The 20,711-nt window shown below is 41.8% G+C and overlaps 1 protein-coding gene across 1 annotated transcript in view; it reads right to left on the reverse strand.

Moving 5' to 3' along the window:
- Nucleotides 1–12,222: 12,222 nt before the first annotated feature.
- KLF13 (KLF transcription factor 13) overlaps nucleotides 12,223–20,711 on the reverse strand; it is a 35,616-nt gene continuing 27,127 nt past the window's right edge. Inside the window, exon 2 of the mRNA XM_067534611.1 lies at nucleotides 12,223–12,964. Within this exon, the coding sequence (XP_067390712.1) occupies nucleotides 12,672–12,964 (293 nt within the window). The 3' untranslated portion in view covers nucleotides 12,223–12,671. The remainder of the gene's footprint in view (nucleotides 12,965–20,711) is intronic.

Consider the following 20,711-nt stretch of genomic DNA (forward strand, 5'->3'; position numbering starts at 1 on the left):
ATTCCCACTTTTTTAATCAAATGTTTTGTCTCTAGTGTTATCAGTAGGCCTCAGTCCCAAACAGATTATTTTAAGGCTCTGCTTTGGTGGTTTTAAAATATATTTAAACATTCTCATTGCTTAATTCCATCACCCAGAGAAGCCAAGTGGTGATGGATTTTGCGTGTGGTTGAAAAGGATTCCTGGTTGATGATTAGCGTTATGTAACTTGTGTTTTTGGATTAATTGTCTCTCTTCTCTGATGAACCAATAAATTGCCTTCTGGATCTGAAGTTTTCTGCCAGTTGTTCTGGAAGTCAGAGCCAATCCGAATCAGTGAAGAATTAGTGTATGAGGACACACCAGCAATAGCCCTGCAGATGTGCAAAATCAAAGATAGAGCTGAGCTTAATTTTAAACATGGTTCTTCTGCCTTGCTTTAGTTCATATTTTATAACAGTTAAGTAATGATGTGTCTTGTGGAAACTCTTCAGCTCCCTTAGCAAACACTATAGAACATGCAGTTTTCACAGTTTTGTAGCATATTTTTATCCTGAAATGTAATCTCCCCTTTTCAGCTCTCCTTAATCATAGTGATTTTGCAGAGAATACAAAGTTCCTTTCTGGGACTTAGATGCATCAGTTATCTCTCCAAAAAGGAGACAGGTGGAGTCCAAAAATACCCAGTGGAGTTTTTCAGTGGGAAGTCACTAGCCAGTTTTGTTTTATTCACCACATGCTGCTGTTTATCCAGTCCTGTGTCTCACAAGGTTCCTATGCCATCCGTCTGTTGAGATTTCAGTTTACTCCTGCCTCCACATAGCAGTAGTTTAGTACATCTGCTTTTGAGCTGGAATGTTCAACAGTGCCTTAAGGGACAAATCATCCCATTATCTGGTCCTAAAGAAAAGATGCAAGGGTTACGTCTGCCCAAGGGTGCTGAGTTGTGCTGGAGCCACTTCTGCACCCCCAGGAAAGTAGCTTGATTGACCCCTGTCTCTTTGTAGCTGTGTATAGCTGGGGAATGGCCATTGGATCTATCCCTCATCCTCATAGTCACAGCCCCATCTTCCCTCTTCTAAAGCAGTGCAGAAGTATGCCCATGGGATTCTGGTATCTACCCAGCCCCCTGAACAGCAGTTCAGCTGCAGACAGCACTTTCTACAGATGCAGAAGAGGGTTTTGGCTCTTAACCAACAAGAATGAGCGTAGAGGTTTACTGGAGTCCTGGGCAAAATTTTTCCCTGCTGTATTGCTACTGAATTCAGGCATGCTGCACTTTGGTAGGTTTATATGGAAGCCTTGAATTTTAGGAAAGCTAACATCCATTCTTTAACAGGGTTAACAGAACCTTGGCATTTTAAGCCAAATCCAAAAGGTCTCACAATTTCATGGGACTCAATTTATCCCCCTAGAAGGCTGAAGGATTGAGTTGATCGGCCAGGATTTGAACCTGTGGTTCAAGTGGCATTTAAACCTGAAGCTGAGATCTCTAAGGTATCTTCCCCACTACATGGACTGCCCAGACTACACACTGGCATAGCTCTGTGCAGGCAGATTAGAATCCTAAGACTTCAGTGTTTGACTGAAGACTGACGTTTGTCCATATGAGGTTAGAAGACTTGGCTGTATGCCATGTCCCCATCACTGCATAAAGTCCATGTACCTCAGTTATCTACCACATTGGAGGGATCAAAGGTGTTATTGGCATAGGAACAATCATAGGATTAAAAGGGGGATATTTAACAAAAAGAAGGGAAAATATACTCTGTCGGGGCCTGATCTGTATTGATTCAGCATTTTGGTGTATGAAATCTGGGTTTAATTATGGTTTGGGGTCTGGGCACTGCCGGGAGTGCCTATCCCATTCCCCCTGAGCTAGAGATGGTGGGTATGATGCAAGCTCTTAAATACAGAAGATTAAAGTGAGGTTGCCCAGGCGGCCCGGGGAAGGAAGGAAGAAGATAGGAGTATTGTAGCAAATGAGTGGGATTTCTAAATATCCATCTGACATGCTGAGAAAAAAACAGAGCCTGAAGGGAAAGTCCAGAGATTTTGATGTTTCGAAATAAAAGCTAGCAAACTTGTGTGGCAATGTACTCTATGTGGCAATGAGTAGGTCAAAATATTCTTGCCCCAAGGAGACTCAGTAGGATGTGAGCCAAATAGTTGTTTGTCTGTTTCTTGTTTCTCCTCCACGGGTACGGTTTTGGTATGTTTGGGTTGTTGTTGTTAAGTGCATGGGGTGGAGGGGAGGCGTTTCTCTCTCCCCGTTGCCGTTGTGTTTTGTTATGGTTTGTGTCTGTTTTGTCTCCAGGATCTTTCAAAAATGACTCATTTAATGGGTTAGCTCAGCAGTAGGAGAGCCTGGGAAAATACAAACATTCTCTTCTTAAAGAGACAAGAGCCCATATACTTGCTGTACCCTTCAGCCTGTGCAAAGTGTCACAATCAGAGCCATCTTCCCCCCCACCATGTCACCCCTTTCACATCTCTCTTCATTTCTACTCTGTGTCACTAGCCTTATTGTTTTTCTAAGGGGCATGCGATCCCACAGAGAGGTGACGCAGTCTGTGCAGGACATGCAGGAGAGAGAGCACGGCATTCGCTTCCCTCCTGCCCATAGGTGGCAGGCTTGCTTCCATAAAGAAATGCACATCAAGTGCAAAAGGGGAGTAACCTGGATTTAGATCCTGCCTGAGGGCTTGTAACAGGCACGCTGAGCTGAGGTAGAGAACAATTGCTTCTGGCTTTGTTGTGGCCCGTGGCCATCCCGCAGAGCCTGTAAGTTTGCCTCAGCACACCTGGCAGGCTCAGGCCCACTCTGGCTCAGCCAGGAAGGTTTATTCAGTGTCAGAGAGCAAATGTGAGCTCAGCAAGGGGCATGACCAGCAGCAGAACCACAGTACGGGCCTCTCTCCGCCCAGCTCTGATACCAGCCCCTTCTTGTCAGATGAACCCTCATGCCAGCCATTGGGAGCCGGAAGAATACATTTACCTCCTGCCATCGCCAATCAGTAGGGCAGGTCGAGCCTGTGTTTGCAATCAGGATGAGACAGCAATGACATTTTAGAGTGATTTTCAATTTGAGTATGTCGAGTAATTAGCATGTTGTTATTTAGGCCTCTCTAGCAGTACTTCACGTACAAGCCTTAAGGGCCTTTTCCTGTCTGAAATCCCACGTTGGACTTATTTAGTCTAACCTCTGTCCAGTGAGTTGCCTAAATGTTCTCTCCCCCGTGCTTCCCCCACCTGTCTTGCTGCAGCCTGTCTCCCAGATGTTTGACATCCAGACTCCCCTCCTGTGTCTGGACTATTGCTCAAGAAGCTCATTATGTCTTCCCCCGCCTTACCACCTATGCCCTAAGCATTGCTACAAACTCATTGCAGTTAGGCATATCTGCCTCCCCTGTTTAACTGGCATATGACAGAGCTCCCTACTTTATTGCTTTACAGCTTGCTGTTGGTAAATGTAGCAAGATCCGGTGTTTGAAAAAACCAGTTGGCCAGTGTTGAGATTTTCGAGCCCAGTGGGTATAGGATGTTGTTCAGTGTACCCTTTTGGCCTGCTCAAAAGTTGGTTGGGTTCTCTGCTCCTTTTGGCCTTCGTATTTCTCCGATCTTTTTTTGTGCTTCAGTCTTCTTTCTACAGTGCATTTATATTTTTGTAGTTTTAATTAGTCTCCTGTGATCAGTTAGCACATGTAGTGTGGGTTTGTTTCCTTGAAAACCAGGGGGAATAAACTTCAAGGAGGCATATTCTGACACTTAAAGATGCAATTGCAGGTAACATTAGGAAAATCCCATTGTAGATCCTGCTACATCCATCTATTATCTTCTGAAGAGATGGACATCGGCCAAGGTTATAAACATTTAATGGGAAAGTGTTGCATCACAGCCAAGGCAGAAACCTCATACATTTATCAACCTGACAACAGCAGTTTCTTCTGGGGCTTAGGATGCATTAACATATATATTTAAATGTGTAGGCGTCTGGGTGTGTAGACATATAACATTATAGGATCAAGGTAGCAACTCGTTCTTAAGCACTTTTATTCTAAACCTATATTTTCAGTGGCTTGTAACTTTCTCAAGAAGGGAATATGGTTTTCTTTTCATTCTACTTACAAGTTTGAAGAAAATCTGTTCATCTGCTCTTGCATTATCCAAACATAAAGGGGAAATGGATGCACTTGACTGTCTAATGCTGCATAAGCAGCATCTTTCACAATCATTATATTCTTTTTCAGGGTTAACATGAGCTTTTCTGTTTTCTTTAAGGCGCTACAGGACTCTCGTTGTTTTTGCTGTATACAGACTAACACGGCTACCTCTCTGGATGTTCTCTGTAGTTGGTGATGATGAATTTCTGAAACTATTTTTTAGAAAATGTGTCTTTCAAGGCTTCCGCATTGTAGAAGAATTTTCAAGATAGTGGAACCATAAGAAATGTCTGTGCACTTGGGTATTTGATTTACAAGAACCCCACTTGACTTGGGAAAGCTTTTCTTTCCCCGCATGAGAAAATGATGGTAGACAGGGAACTGAAGATCTCTTGAATGTATCCGGTCTTAAAATTCTAATTTTAACCACTCTCATTGAAGCTGTTGATCACGACATACACTTCTTCCATTCTCCCCTTGCTCACCCTCCAGCCCTCCTTCTCCTCCTTCTTCTTTTTTAAAGACTATAAATGCTTCTTTAAAGCAGATTTCTGGTTGATTTTGTGGCTGCCACCTGACTTCAGCTAAGCTGGTGCCGGGTGCCATAGAACACTGAGCTGCATCTGGGCCTCAACAGTTCTGCAAGGTCCATTTGTGTGGACTTCACAAACCCAGTGCTGCAGGAGTCATTGGCAGAATAAACAACGGCCCACAAATTCTGTGTAATTTGAACTTCTAAGAAGCTTTGACTTGTTCCTCCAGCAACGATCTATGCACCCACTATCTCCTTCTTCCTTACTATCTCCATAGGGTTGGGCACCAGGCAGCTACCACCCATCTTCCTCCTCCAGTGATGGATCAGAGGTACAGCCAAAGCACTCCTTTCTCCATCACACACAATGATCTCAAGAGGATGGAGTGGTCAGGGCCTGGATTTAGGGACAGAGGCCATACATGACAGATCCCACCCATGGAAAGAAGATGGCAGAAAGCAGCCATCGCACATCCCCAAGAGACTCCAGAGAAGGCACCACAGGTCCCCATGAAACATAATGGAAAGATGACTTGTCACCATCCACCCTGAGGACAAAAATAGTGATTACAGGGGTCCCTAGAGGTTGGCCGTGATAAGGCATCTGGGGGAGATGACTGGGGTGGAAGATACCTGTAACTGGGTGAGGTAAATGCCTGCCTATGCTAACTTCGTCAGCTTAGGTCTACTGAACTTTCATAGTCATGCGCTGGTATTCAAGATCTCACTAGAACCTTGAGCTCACCCTAATATTTGATGACTTTCACGGCTCTATCCTGATGTTTCTCAGAACTTTGATCCAGTCCTCTGGCTGTAATTTCCCATCGCCTAGTTTTACGAAAATTAGAAATAAATAGAGAGGATCTGCAGCCCATTAATATGTAAGTAGAGAGAAATGAGACAACCTACTGTGGCTTTCTTGGGCTGCCAGATGTCAACATTTTTGTCTCCTAATCTTCTGAGGCTCCACTAATGAAAAATCAGGGATATCCATGGAGTTTCCACAGAGCCAAACATTCCTGAGTGAAGAGCGCTTAAATAGTGTATCAAAGTATTTCAGCACTTATATGATTTAGCTAGTTCATTTGTGTAAATTATGAAGATTATTGTAAATTATTGTTCATAGGCACACACCGATGTACGACCTCACTGGTGTGCAGAAAAAGATACTGAACGGCACTGACAGTTCAATATCATGATGAACAAGTAGAAAAACCTGTTACTAAACACGAAGACTCTAGTAATGGTGGGGGGCAGAGCTTGACAGACCCGGGGGTCCTTTTTGGTTTTTGTCTTGTATACCTAAAATATGCTTCAGGGCTTCAGCTGGTCCCCTGCAGAGGACAGAGGGAATTTTTCCCTCCAGTGTATTCTGTTGAGGTGTTTTTGGTGGGAAGAGCAGGGGGCAGGTTGTTTGTTTCCCTTCTCTGAAACATCAGCGATTGCCACAGCTGGAGACCAGATACAGAGTGGGATGGAATGATGCTCTGAGGTGGCACAGAGCATTCTCTCTCTCTGATGCATGGCTAGGTGGTTCTTATTCACATGCTAAGGGTCTAACTGATCATTATGTGGGGTTAAGTAGGAATTTTCCTCCATGTCAGAATGGTAGGAACCACATGGAATTTTCACCTTTCCCTGCAGCATGGGGTGTATATCACTTGCCGTGATATCTCACTTAATCGGTTCCCTGCCATTTCAGTAGCCTTGGGCATTGGTGCACCTCAGTCCCTCCTATTCTCTGCCTCCTGTGTGCTCTAATACCTACATCTAACTGTGGTTGTTGGATTTAGTGTGAGCGTGCTGGGTGGTGTTGGTGGCCTGTAGTTTATAGGAGGTCAGACTGGGTGACCTTGTGGTCCCTTCTGGCTTTAGACTGTATGACTCTCCAAGATATTTGCTCTTAAGTATTTTCATTACCTGTGCACAAGAAATACATGTTCGTTTTAAAATCCTTCCCACAGTTGCCCGTGACTTTCAGGAACATTCCAGCATTAGTCTTCTTTCTCCACTCTCCCAAAATGGCCACCCTTAAAAACTAACAGCAGATATTTTTCAAATGTGCTCTGAAGTCATCCTTGCTGCAGGGCAAGAGGGCTACTCTGCTAAGGAAGTGGTGATGTTTCCAACTACATCTTGCCTGTCTGTGCCAGGATGGCGTATGGTTGAAGTACAAGACTGAGAATCAGGACGCCAGGGGTTCTGTTCTTTTTCCCGCTATAGTCTTCCTTTGTGACCTTGGGCAAGTCACTTAATTTCCTTGTGCCTCAATTTCCTCATCTTTAAAAATGAGATAATAGCACATTGGGATGTTGTGAGACTAAATTTACCCATGTTTGTAAAGCACATCACTCTTTGCACAGATAGCATTAGAAAAAGTTCAAAGAATTATATTTTGAAAGGAAAAGAGGGTGTCCTTGTAAAATTTAGCTCATGAGGTTTAGTCTCATGAACAAAACTGAAGCCAATCAGATCATTATGAGAATAAGTCTTCATAAGGACTTCTGGATTTGGCTCTGTAATCATAAAATCCTAGTTAGAGGCAAAAAGAGCATACATATCATGCCATCATCTCATGCATAAAGTTTGTGTGCATAATAAATGTACTCAGTTTTTAACAATAATGCTATGTTTAATTTCATCAGATCTATGACATTCAAAAACCTGTAAATGAAATTGTTATCTCAAAGCAAAACTCTGTTTCTACTAAGGTGCTTTTTGTTTTGTTTTGTCTAGATGTATAAACCCTCCCTTTTTTTTCTTGTCCAGCTCCAAATAAATGTTTCAGGTTAGGAGAAATAATTCCTAGCAGGTGCATAAATACCTTTACTCTGATGCCCAGGAAAGGAAAATGAGAGAAATAACAATTTTTTCTTAATTATAGATTTTATTTAAAATGTAAATGTCATTAACCATGCATACAAATTAAGATGGTATTTTACAACTGGGTTTTTTTGTTTTTTTGTTTTTTGCATAGACAGTGTTACAATATATACTCTATGCAGTACAAAATACATAAAAAGTTACAGCAGAGCAAGAATAGATAAGCATATAACTGTACAACTGTAATACTTCAATGTAGTGATTTAGAACGGTAAAAAGTGACCCAGGAAAGCATTGAAATGCTGTTGATAAAACTGTCCAGGTGAAAATGGTGTGTAACATCAAATTTCACCAAAGTGGAAAACATGTATAAAAATATATGTGCGCACACATACACACAATGTACACACACAACTAACTATAGTTGTAACTAAAGATGGGACTAAGCCCCGAAGTTCTGCTGGAAATAGAAACTCTCCCAAAGTTCCAAGATGTTTGTATCTAGGATTTTGGGTCAGATTCATCACTAATTGTAACAAATGTATACCTATCATTGCCCTGTCGACATCCCCTCAAGTATGATATTAATATAGCCCATCCCAGTGGACAGTTTCTTGCACTCTATATTTTTTTTATTTTGGAGGTAAACGAGGACTATTCAGTTAGGTTCTCTTCCACCTGATGGTTATATGGTCATCCCCAAAACTTAAAAATATAGAAAGCCATTACACTGCTCCTTGTCATAAGATATACATGAGCATTTATACCCACAAACATGGGGCGTATGGGAGTAACCGAGCACCAGAAATTCAGTTTGTAGGCATCACTTGGTGAAATTAGAAAAGCAAATGCCTATGAGAAGGCAAGCTTTAAATATTTAGTCTACTTTCCTTACTCTTTGTTCATAAAGCATGTTCCCAAAAACATAACACAATTCACACAGTACAAAACTTAGAACTCACATCATATACTCTTGACTGGACAAAGCCAGATGTGAAATTGAATGAGGAGTTGGTGAGCTGCTCAGATGGCCATTTCCTACACCTGATTCTGTACTGACTGTATAAAACATACAAAGAGCATTGAACTTCTTGACACAAGGTAATAAGGTTTTAAAGCTGTACAGAAGCTTGCAGGCCCAGAATTTCTGCAAGTAATAATGCGATAAAGAAGGTACGCTATAGATAGTAAAACATGTCATCTCATACAGAAATTAGGTGTTCCTCTCAAACATAGGCTTTTGTTGTTTTGTTATAAATATATACCTTTACCATTACACAATGTAAACAAATAAATGTTATAAAAGCAAGGAGCCAACTAGTTTGCAGACTTTAAAGATGTGGGGGCACCTCATATGACACCATCCAGGATTCCTTTCTAGGAAGCCAGACAGGAAAGTCTTATGGCCACTAATGCACTTTGGGTTTGGAAGTTAAGCTATGTCCAATGGATCATATTGCAATTTTCTGGTAACTAGAATAAATTTGTATATGTAAAAGTATTTGAGTAGAAACCCATGGAGGAAATGAACTACTGTCCTCATATGTTGCTGATTCCAGCTGCACAGCAAAATTAATTCCTTTATGTTGATAAAACCTAAAACAGAGTTTACAGTTAAATATCAATCGGCCTTAGGTTTATTTTAATGGACATTTAAAGGAGAAGAACAGCAATCTTTACAATTTCCAAGAAAACTAAAATGATCATTTTCAATGTTGTAGGCTCTTCATACATCCTGGCAGTTCAATTTAACTACAGCAAAAGGAGCTAGAACCTGGGCTGGGGCCAAATGTAAACAAACCTTAAGGGTTTTATTGTTTGTTTGCTATTAATGAATTTATTCTTGAATAAAATAAAAATTTAAAATCTCAAGGCAATGTAATTGTTCAGGAGCAGCCATCTCGGCCGAGTGCTTGGGACTCTGTACGTGGAATAAGGAGATGTGCACTTCACGTGGAGGAGTGGGCAGAATTTGTACCTTGCCAAGGCAGTATATCCTGAGTGTGCAGTATTGGGTGTAATGATGGGAAACTAGTTTTTAGGTCAGAGCATTGAATAAAACAACAAAAGGTTTGGGGTCAGTTTGGATAAGCATCCAGATTTACAATGCTTGATCTGAACAGTCTACAAAAACTGAGGAAATAAGATGAGAACAGAGTCTTATGACATTGCTGCCACTTCTGCTTCTGGACAAATGCTGGAGAAACCAAAACCATCTCTTTTAGATAAGAGACTCTTGAGAGAGTTCTGTTCAGATTCAGTTCTAAAACAAGCAATGGATTGGATTGTGGGAAAGGGATTCTTCCTTGTATCTCTGAACCAGTTTGCTGATCCATAAACAGATGTACTAGTGGTGGTTCAATATTTTTGCTTCCATCTGACGTTAAAGAATGAATCCAAATCTTTTTGGGGGAAGGGGGATAAAAGACGCAGTTTGTTGTTTGGGTGAAAGATTTATTCAGAACGGTTATCCTATCCTCTTCCAGTGCTCCTTAAGTAATATGGACAAACTTTTGCTGTCAAAGCATTTTGCTTATAAACTAATCCATAGCTTTACCTGCATTACATTAATTCATACTGAAAAGGTATAACCTATAAGCTTGAATTTTGCCTTCAATGATGGATTTAAAACAGGTTCTTGACCGGTGTCATCAATGCCAATGTATTATAATGGGTGGAATGGAACTGCATTCTGCTTACCCAACAGAACTAAAAAGAAAATCACGCTTTCTTTGGAAATGATAAAGCATACGCACTTGAAGTCGTAACATAAAGGCCATCACCTATTTTTATGAATACTTTGTAATCCTCCTTTGTTTTCAGTTTTGTTTCCTGTATTGTTATCCTTACAGTAGGACTTATTCATGATGAAAGAAATATTTTTACACTCAATGGATTGTTTTAAAAGTGTGTGCATTAGGCACAAATAACCTGTATAATTCACTCAGCTAGTTATCTTTATTGTCCTTTTACTAACTACAGCACAAAAGCACTTCTATGAGCTGCAAAAACTACTGGAAAATGAATTCCTACTACCTGAATTGTATCAAAATGTCAACATTGTGTATTTTATTTGAAGCGATTACAAAAGTTGTAACTAGGGAGATAAATGAACATGGCTTTTCCTAAACTGACAGTGCTTAGGCTACTCATCATACAAGTTTCACAATAATCGGACTTCTACCAAGAGGCTTTTTCCATCCATCATTTTAAACCAAATGGATGGATGGAAAAAGCTTTGTGATTTTACAACTCTAGAAAAATGTTGTTTGTATAAAAGTGAAGTCTGAAAGAAATATAAACAAAAATGCTGAAATGTCTGCACTTTAACCTGTATTTAGGTAGTTACCAATCACACAACTGAAAGAGTGCTTGGTATTATCAACAATGTAAATGGTATGTAAGTACCTATGAAACTACTTACAAATCTATAATGAAATCGCCTCTCACAGTTAATATACAGTACAAAATGGTTTAAAAAAACTAGTTAAATTGGATCAATGCAAGCAGCCAGTACGATACGGATCAAGACTCCTTTGGAACGTGGAGGCATTCACTTTATATCAAACAGCAGGTTTGATATATTGAGTTTCCTTTCACTGTGCTACACTTGACTGCATTTACTCCTTACAGTAATGTGAGAAAAAAAAATCCCAAACCAAAAGCACCTGAATTTTTAATATGCACCATCTGAACCAGCCATCCAAACAAAGTGTATTTTCTGACAATGAGGTCTCTATGACATCACAATAATCTGTTTTTTGTTATATACAATTTGTAAAGCACAAATATATACCTGATAAAGCAGCCTAATATTAAAAATTAATAAAAAAAAATCAAGAATCACCTTTTTAATATACAACGTCTCGCAAGTGGAGGGGGCGTTGCTTTATTCTGTTCTATGGATGAAAGAGCAGCCTGAACAATTTTTTGAGCTAAAACACCAGTTTTCTAACACTTTTTAAATTGCTGTCAGAAGACATTTTTATAAAGTTTTTTTTGTTTCCTTTTATAGGTGACCACAGTTATGATGCAACAGTGTACAGAAATTTTGTCTTAAGCAATTTCTTTGTCTTAGCATCCAGCTGTACAGTAGGTATGTACCTTGATAAAACTTTTTGATGGGCATTGGTTCAGCTACAATGTTTTCTCAGTTTTTTTTTTTTTTTGTTTGTTTTTTAAAGGAAGTTGTTCAAGTCAATGTGGTTTAATATTTTGTTGATCCCATATTCCATAGGCAGTGCAGAGAGCTTATAACTCAGGAAGATAGAAGACAAAATGCCTCTAAAATTCCATACTACCTTGCAGGAAAAGCTGTTACCCAGTGTAAATGTATTTCCTTGTATTTAGATTATTTGATTAAGGCATCTCATTTAGAAATCTTTCTTGAAAGTTAATCTAGCTTTAGAAAGAAAAGTTTATCCCACTCAGACGGAAGATTTTTGCAACAGGAAGCTGGTTTTTGGAGCATCTTCGGTGAGAAATGAAAGAATTGCTTGCTATCGAAAGCAAAGGGCAGCTGTCTGAAAGAGAAGAGGACCCCCCCAAAAGTAACATATAACTGAAATTAAACAATAAAATAGCCTGGCACTAACTTCCAGTACGAGTTTGTATTTTTTTCCCCCGAGTATGTGAAAAAACCTAACAAAATGCTTCTGAGTGCAAACATATTTACCAAGTAAGGTTGTGGCAAAGATGTGTCTTCATTGTACTTACTGTGTAATATAAATAGCCATCCCTGAGAAAGGAGAAGGGGGGATAAAGCTCAACACAACTCAATGGTAACTGTACGTATGCTTGTGTTGTGCAATCCAGTCTCTGAAAACTGCTCGGACACCTGAGGTGAATTATTGATGGGTTTTTTTAAGGTTTTCTGGTTTTTTATATATAAACAACAATCAAGAGCATCTGTTTATGGCTGTAAAACGTATGAAATATTGAGGCAGCAGGAGTCACTAAGTGGGACGTTAAGATCCATCTTGTCCGTGAGGTTAGACCAGCCGCCTGTTTGGCTAGGTGAAGAGTATTTGTTTGGAAATTGCAGTGAGAGGCAGCTACTTATTGATTTTAAAAAACAAAACAAAAGAAGCGACAGTTCTAAAACCGTGTGCAACACAAATTAAACTCCACAATAAGTGTCAGAGGCAAAGTGCTGACATCCAGTGCAGGTAGCTTTATGGGGAGCTAGCTGGGCTGATGGTGGGGCTTGATGCGTCCGAACGGCTATAGTCACTGACAGACCCCGTTCTGGAGCTGCTGCCGCTCTGCCTCTTGAGCATGCTGGGGTGGAAATTGGCATGGCGCCGGGCGTGCTTCGTCAGGTGGTCGCTGCGCATGAAGCGCTTCTCGCAGAGAGGGCAGCTGAACTTCTTCTCCCCAGTGTGAGTACGGTAGTGCCGGGCCAGCTCGTCGGAGCGTGCAAACTTCTTGTTGCACTCTTGCCAGCTGCATTCGAAAGGCCTCTCTCCTGCGAAAAGAATGAGAAGGTCTTTGTAATTACAAGTGCCAGCAGCGCAAGCACAATGTTTCTCGCATTTTCTGTAAGAAAGAGGAAAAATGTGGGAGGTCAGGGAGGAGTGGATGTGACCCCTCCTAGAGAGAATCTGATACAAGTGCTACTCTTTGTAGAGAGGAGGCTGCTGTTGTATTCCAAGTTACTGGGAGCTCTATATATCACACCGGTGACTCTAATGAATGGTCTGATCTTCAGAGGTGTGGCGCACCTGCCACTCTCAGTAAAGACTAGAACCGTGGGAGCTCAGCGCCTCTGACTCCGCCCCTAACGTAAGTGGTTACGTTAAAAAAAACACCCAGCCAGCACATTCATGTAGCTAGGATGGCTAACGAATCTTAGAAGATGTTCAACCCACCAAACACAAAGCCTCTTTCTAATCCGCCTCTCCATATGTCACAATGGCAGCCAGCTCTGCTACCTGACCCAATTTCAGCAAATCCACATGTGATATTATGATATCAGAACATCGCTCTGTGTTCCATTATGGGAGTGGGGAAGGAATCTTCTAGGAACCTCTCATTTTTCTCTTAATTCCACCACTCCAGGGATCCTGTGTCAGACTGACCCATGCTAGTTGATGAGGGCTAGATGTAGAGGCCTGAAACCCCACTTTCTGGATCAAGCAGAAGTAGTACATATTATTCCTTCCCTCCCTCTCCCCACCACTATGCTCCCAGAGCATGTGTTCCCAGCCACTGCCTCATTGGGGAGCAAGGGACATGCTCATTTTCTGTTTAATTCTGGCATGACCTTGTGATATAATAAATACTAATAAAATCTAAGTGGCTTCCTGTTTGATTTTGCTTTTTGCTTTCCTTCTGAGCACACTGCACATGTTTTACTATGATAGATACACTTGAACATTTGCATTAGCTCTGCCTTTCATGTGTGTGTAAGGGGAAGGGTGTGTTTTCTGTTTCAGTATTGCTCTTGCTGCACCTTTTGCTGCTTTTGATCTCTTTAGTGCCCAGGGTAATTTTCTTAGTGTTTTCATAGCAACCAGGATCAGCAAATGTTGTTGGCAGGGAAGACTCTCTCTATTCAATGGATGTTTACAGCTAGTGAAGGGAAATGTTAATTTGGAATACTTCACTCCTTTTGTTAGCCTGACCATCAAGGAAAAACAAAATGGTATCTCACCTACTGATCAACTAGCACACAATCAGCTGCTATTTTCTATCTCCAGTGTTTAGTACCATGCGGCATGCACAATGCCTTTAGTAGCCCTGAAGTACTAGCGAAGCAGCTGCTTCACATTTGGAAAGGATGCTGCATTCGCTCCTTGCACCCTTCTTTCCCAGCTCCACCCAGCCAGCTCTGTCGATCAGAACAGTGTGGAGGTCGACCAATGGTCCCGCCCCTCAGGGTGGAAGAGACCCCAGTCCTGGAGCTCAGAAGTGGAATAGTCCTGGTCCCTGCACCCAGAACAAAAAGTGAGATAGGGAGGGAACTACACACACCCTCTCCTTGCCCCATTGTGCACTCATAGAGGGTTAGTCATTATGGACCAGAATGCGACATCTGTCCACATGGCCAGCTTGAGCTAATAGAGGGACAATTATGGTGAGGATGATGGACATTAGAACAAAGAAATAGGTGACACTTGAATAATCCCAAGGGAATGGAAGGCTGGGATCTTCCTCCACCAACCCCTGTACTCTTCCTTTCCTTCTCCCCTCCTTCCAGTTCAACCTTCCTCACCCTCGTTTTAGTCCTCCCTAGACATGCCCCAAAGTTTCTTGTCCAGGTGGAGTCGCCCGTCCCAACCATGACTGGCAGGCCCGGTTGCTTCTAGTGGTGGTTAGATCTCTAAAATGTTTCCCAACTGGGAGGCAAGGCCTCCTTAAACAAAAATGTACAGTGAAGGAGCCCTGGATGTAAAGATATCAACCTCATTACTTATACACATCAGCCTGAGGGCAGGCACAAAGCTGCCTCTGGGTATTAATTAAGGTGATCCCTAACTGCAGTACTTCATCCAAAACCACATATGGAAATTTTCAGGCTGCCATCAATCTCCTCTAGCCAACAAAAGGGAAGTGGTTTTCTGCGCAGGTAGGTTATATAAGTGGCCTTTTACTGGCAGTAAAGCATCAACAGAACTAGAGATAATACGAACTGATTGCTTAATTATATTAGGGAACATGCAACCACAGCACAGTTTTCTTGCATAAGCATTGCCCCATGGACACGGTGTTCTCTCCACACAGCTTTCAGTATTAATGTAGCTCTCCTTGTGGTCAGTGAAGCAAATGCTGCAGTTCTAGCTCAGGCAATGCTGAAGCTAATGAAGGTTTTGCCTGAGTAACAAACTGCAGGATTTGACCCTCTAGGTTGGTGTAGAAATATTGCACAGTGATTGGAAGCTAGTGTAACATATGTGAAGAATGTGTACATATTCTTCACACCATCCCAGGACTACCTGAGAATCCTTTCGTTGACAGGGAATGTTATGGGCATTGGTTGCAGACTTTGCCCCACAAAAAAGAAGTCAATCCCACAAGATGAACTGCAAGGGTTTAGATAAATAAAAATAAACCCAAACTCATATGTAGGCTCCTCAGAAAAGAAATAGGGGTGTGGCCATGTTAGCAGGTAATGAATATTGCAATTCAATAACAATTTCAATAAGTTAGATCCCAGAAATCCTAATAAATCTGAACTGCAACCTCTCTTGTTCCTCTGGCAGAGCCCATAACATCATCCAGTTTCTGTCTGTAGTTACAGCATTCAATTATAGGACAGATGGGAAAATAACACATTGGAGAGCTACATTCAGCTGATCTTCGTTCAAAATTACACCAGCAGGAACATTCTGGCTTCTTCCTGAACTCCACCCAAATCAAAGGGAAAAACCATACTAAACCCTGGTTTGCCCTGTTGTGTTCAGGAAATCTGAAACACTCGGTCTGTGTGTGTGAGTTGCGGTGTTGGGTGTTACCGTGCCATAGAAACACTGTGAGATCCTTGTCTCTGCTCCTGGAAAGGATTTAGAAGCCAGTAGGGTCAGTTTTAACAGAGGCTGTTCATGTAAATTGTGGCTAAAACCACCCTTGTCTGCTGATTTCATTTGATAAATCTGTCTGTTTCATCTGTATTTATGCATGCTACACATCATAGGAGATGAGCACTACAGAAATAGTGGGCTAGATCTTGGCCTCTAAGTCTGATTTGTGCCACTCTCTAGTGCAGAGCCGGCTTTATACCTGGTCTATGTCCAGCTGAGGATTCCCCTTGTGTGCCACCATCCCTTGTAGTCCTTAGTGCAGGGGGTATGAACAGGTTGGTGCTGTGCTCCAATGATCCTAACTTGCTGGAATAGCCCCTTAGGAGGTCATTGCAGTCAGTGCAACTTGGGGGATGTTCTAAGTTGTGCCAGGGCCCAGCTGACCACAGGTTCAAGGGGATACAAAACCACCTCTGCCCTCCACTTCTCAAGTCCTTTATGGAGCACTGCTCAGGCAGATCCGAAGGTACTAGCCCTTGTTTAAGGGCAGATGTTTAAGGTTTGGATAAAAGCCACTGTTTGGACACTCAGAGTTACAGTTTTGAGTGTGCAACTGACACATTTACCCTCTGCTGAGAGGGCCAAGAGGAAACAATTTTTCTCTTAGTAACTTTCATCTGTTTAATTTTTTTACCAAAATAGTTTAAAAAAAAAAAAAAAGTCCTTCAAAAAGAGATGACTAATGAAGAAAGAAGGTGGTGTGAAAACGCATCCTCTGATTGACTTTCTGACGGCTTGGATATTCACGCCACATCCCTCTCTCCCAGTATCTAACAGCCGGGCTCTTTCTGCCTTAACCCTGCTGCTCAGAAAGAAACTCTTGTTTTGTTCCCCTTGCCACAAACTGAGGAGTTGAGAAAGGTCAATCGCCCAAGTGAGCTGCTTGCAGCCTGATGCTATGTTAGCTATATGCAGTGGAGGGATGTCTCATATGGCAATATGCCACCTGATAGGCATGGTGGAGGACGGTCTTTAAGCTGCATGTGTGCTCAGAGAATCTGCTTTAAGTTTCACCAGCTCAACGGAACAGTTGCTTCTTCAGGTGCCAGAATCTGCACAGGGGCTAAAAAAGAGAGTGGTGGGTATGCTTAAAAAAGAAAAAACCCACAATTAACTGGGATGCCAGGACAGACTCTGACATTTGGGACATTTTCAGTTGTATAGGACACATGGTCAAAGATTTGGCAATCAGAACTGCCCCATCCAAAATGGAACAGCTGTCAAGGCTTAGAGCATTAATAAATCTAAATTTAATTACATGGAGGTTCACATGCTTATAACTTAATATCTTGATTTAGCTTGTGGCAGCTTCTACCGGTCACGTTTGCTGCTCAGAACACACCGAGCAAGTATGTACTCTCCAAAAGAGTTCAATTTATCCTGGATTCCCAGAGACAGCTGAGCTGGAGGCTTGGTGACCACAAAGCCAGAAATTTTGGTTCCAAAGGAAACTGTAATCTGGTCATTTAGTTCACAGAAGGGAATTGCATGTTATCACCAAAACAGAGCTAGAAATCTGAACATGCCAACTAGCACCATCCTTGAATTTCTACATTTTAAAAATACATAATTTAGGCGTTTGCGGGTTTGGGTTTTTTTTGTTTGGTTGGGGGTTTTTTGTGGGCAGGGGAAGGGGAAGGATTGCAACTGGCTGAGTGGGTGCCGAGGAGAGGGGGCAGAGGATCAGAGATCAGTAGAGAAGCAGCCAAAGTATCCCTCCTCGCAAAAGAGGAAATGTTGTTCTAATGAAAAAAAAAAACCATTAGATCAATGCAGTCTAATTTCTTGGGTTTGCACTGTGGTCCCTGAGTGAACAAATGAAGAGTATTTTTAAAAACTAGTCCTCAGAACACTGGCATGTACTTAGGAATATTTCCATTGCCACTTCGTGCCAGTTTGCATAAAGGCCCTTCAAGCTGGTTGAGAAATGAAATCTGTAACCTCCTCAAAGCAAAAGAGGTTTTAAAGTGTAGCTTTGATGCTATATAATGGTGCTTGCTTTGCAGCAAATATAAAGAAAAAAAGTCAACTCCCAAATTTCCGTATTCCTATAAGTATAAAGCCATGAATTTCTAAGTTCCATGGTTTATTTTTTCCCCTAGCATTTTCACTTTCTTTGGTTTCCACAATAATTTTGTCAAAACCCAAGCTGTACGGTAGAAGATCCTACCTAGAAGTTTGTAAGGTTACTTTGATCTTTCACTTTACCTATGCAAGGACAACTTGAACTGAACTGAGTAAGAACTGCAACAACCACGAAAAACCTGCAATTATTTTCTTGACCTTTTAAATAACTGTGAACTGGCTGTGCTTACAACCATTCTGTGTTTGTTATGCATGGATGTTCATGCCATCAACTTAGACAGGCACGAATGTTTCTCCAAAAGAGATTTTCAAAGTAGCAAAACTTCATCTTTTACTCTGTGCAAAGATGAGTGCTGAACGTGTTTGTGAACTTATTCAATCTGGGAGCAGAAACTATACGAGCAACCACAACCAACCACTGCCACTCAGATAGTGAATGATGAACTCACTCAGATACTATGATGATGATAGCCACACAAAAAAAAAAAGGCAAGGAAACATAATGAGTGAAAAATTCCTACTCTATCCCTACAACTGCAGTCAGCTCCCACCAAGAACAAAAATAAGTAATGACTCCTCTATTTGGTACAGCCCAATGTTGCTTTAAAATGTAAAACAGGACTTGACCTCAGTGGAAGCCCATTCCACCTATCCACCAGCCTCTTAGTGAAATGCCGCCTCACTTTTCTACACATATTCTCCCTTCATTGAAATCAAGCCCTTCTAATACAAGTCTGTCCACTGAACTCACATAGATCCTGAATCTTATCTCTATAATAGTGTGATGGGGTATACCAGGCCCCCTGAGATCCTCTGCTGGAGGCCACACAGTCCTATCAAACCCCACCCCAGAAAAGGAGTAGTGAAGATGGGTCCTCCAAGCTTGCCTAGAGAGGCTGCATGGAAGCAACCAACCAGAGCTCAGCAGGCTGAGATAAAAGGAGCTGCAGGGCCTGGCTGGAACTAGAGGAGTAAGAAAGGTGCTCCTTGCTAGAGCACAAGGGAGAACTAGAAGATGGATTCTGGTGACATTGGCATTCAGTGAGGAGGAACTTCAGCCCTGAGGTAAGGGTGAAGAGGAAGGGGTTCTGTGGAAAGTGGCCCAGGGAATTATTACAGAAAACAGGTGGCTGCTATTTATAAGGTCCCTGGGTCAGGACCTGGCATAGTGGACGGGCCCAGGTCTCCTTCCCTCTCCACCGGCCACTGGCAGGGTGGCCTAAGCCTAAGCTTGTTTAGAGGCCCAAGTGAAGGGCAGGACTTAGAGTCTCCAAGGAGAAAGTCCTGGGGGGCATTACGCTGCATGAGGGCAGACACAGACTTAAAGCTAGCCCAGAAGGGGCTGAGAAATGAGCCCAAAGAGAGGGCTAAGATACCAAAAAGGGCACAGTGATAAGTCCTGTTGGACTTTTGTTACCACAGAAGGGGTTTCTTCATGTGATGAGACTGTGTGAGACTCGGCCAGAGGCCTGGGCCACTGAAGACCTGCCTGACGAGGTTTTTAACAACCGACGGCATGCCAGGAGCAGAGAGAGAGTGTGTGCAGATTTGCACCTAACCGACAGGAGGTGCTCACAAGAGGCGAGAGGCCCCCGTCACCAATAGCCCTTAGCTACTTTAGAATACTATACTTTAATCAAGCCACTCTTTGTTATTTTAAGGCTAAATAATCCCGGCTTCATTAAGCATTCCTTTCAGAGTTACACTTTCCATTATACTGATCATCTTTGTTGCCTACACTGTACACTCTCCAACTTAACTGCATCATTCTTTGAGTGAGGAGGCCAAAATTGGTCACGTTATTCAAAATACAGCAGAACCTCAGAGTTCCGAACACCTCGGGAACGGAGGTTGTTTGTCACTCTGAACAAAACGTTATGGGTGTTCTTTCAGAAGTTTACAACTGAACATTGACTTAATGTAGCTTTGAAACTTTACTATGCAGAACAAAAATGCTGCTTTTAATCATCTTAATTTAAATGAAACAAGCACAGAAACAATGTCCTTACCTTGCCAAATCTTTTTTTTTTTTTTTTTAAATAGCTTTTTTTTTTCAGTAGTTTACTTTTAACATAGGTCTGTAGTGGATTTGGTTTTGGGGTGGGTTTTTTTTTCTCTGCTCTGCCTGATTGCGTACTTCAGGTTCCAAATGAGGTGTGTGGCTGACTGGTCAGTTTATAACTCTGATGTTCATAACCCTGAGAATCTACTGTATGGCTACCCAGGGCCCAATAAAATGGTGGATTAATTTCCTTGGATTTAAATAATATACTACTTTTAATATGTCAGCAATTTATAACCCTGCTTCCCTGTATACTAACCTAAGAATCTGAAAGTTGGATTTATCAACACACCCAAATCCTTTTCCTTCCACCATATTAACAAGCATTTGAGCTCTGCTTAGCCTAAGTATTATTTCTGCCTAAGTGCATCCCTTTGCACTTAAACACATCACATTTCATGTTCCATCTCCAAATTCAGTAACCTAATTCCAAGTCATTTCACACTAGGAAACAGTATGTGGCTGGAAGGTAAGGGAGGGCAACTGAAAAACTATCCCAAGACAAAACTGCCCGGACAATTTAAGGGTTGTAGATGAGATTTCTT

This window comes from Emydura macquarii, unplaced genomic scaffold (genome assembly GCF_026122565.2).
Source record: "Emydura macquarii macquarii isolate MOO-44397 ecotype Brisbane River unplaced genomic scaffold, CSIRO-AGI_Emac_v2 contig_3451, whole genome shotgun sequence".
In the NCBI taxonomy this organism is placed as follows: domain Eukaryota; kingdom Metazoa; phylum Chordata; order Testudines; family Chelidae; genus Emydura; species Emydura macquarii.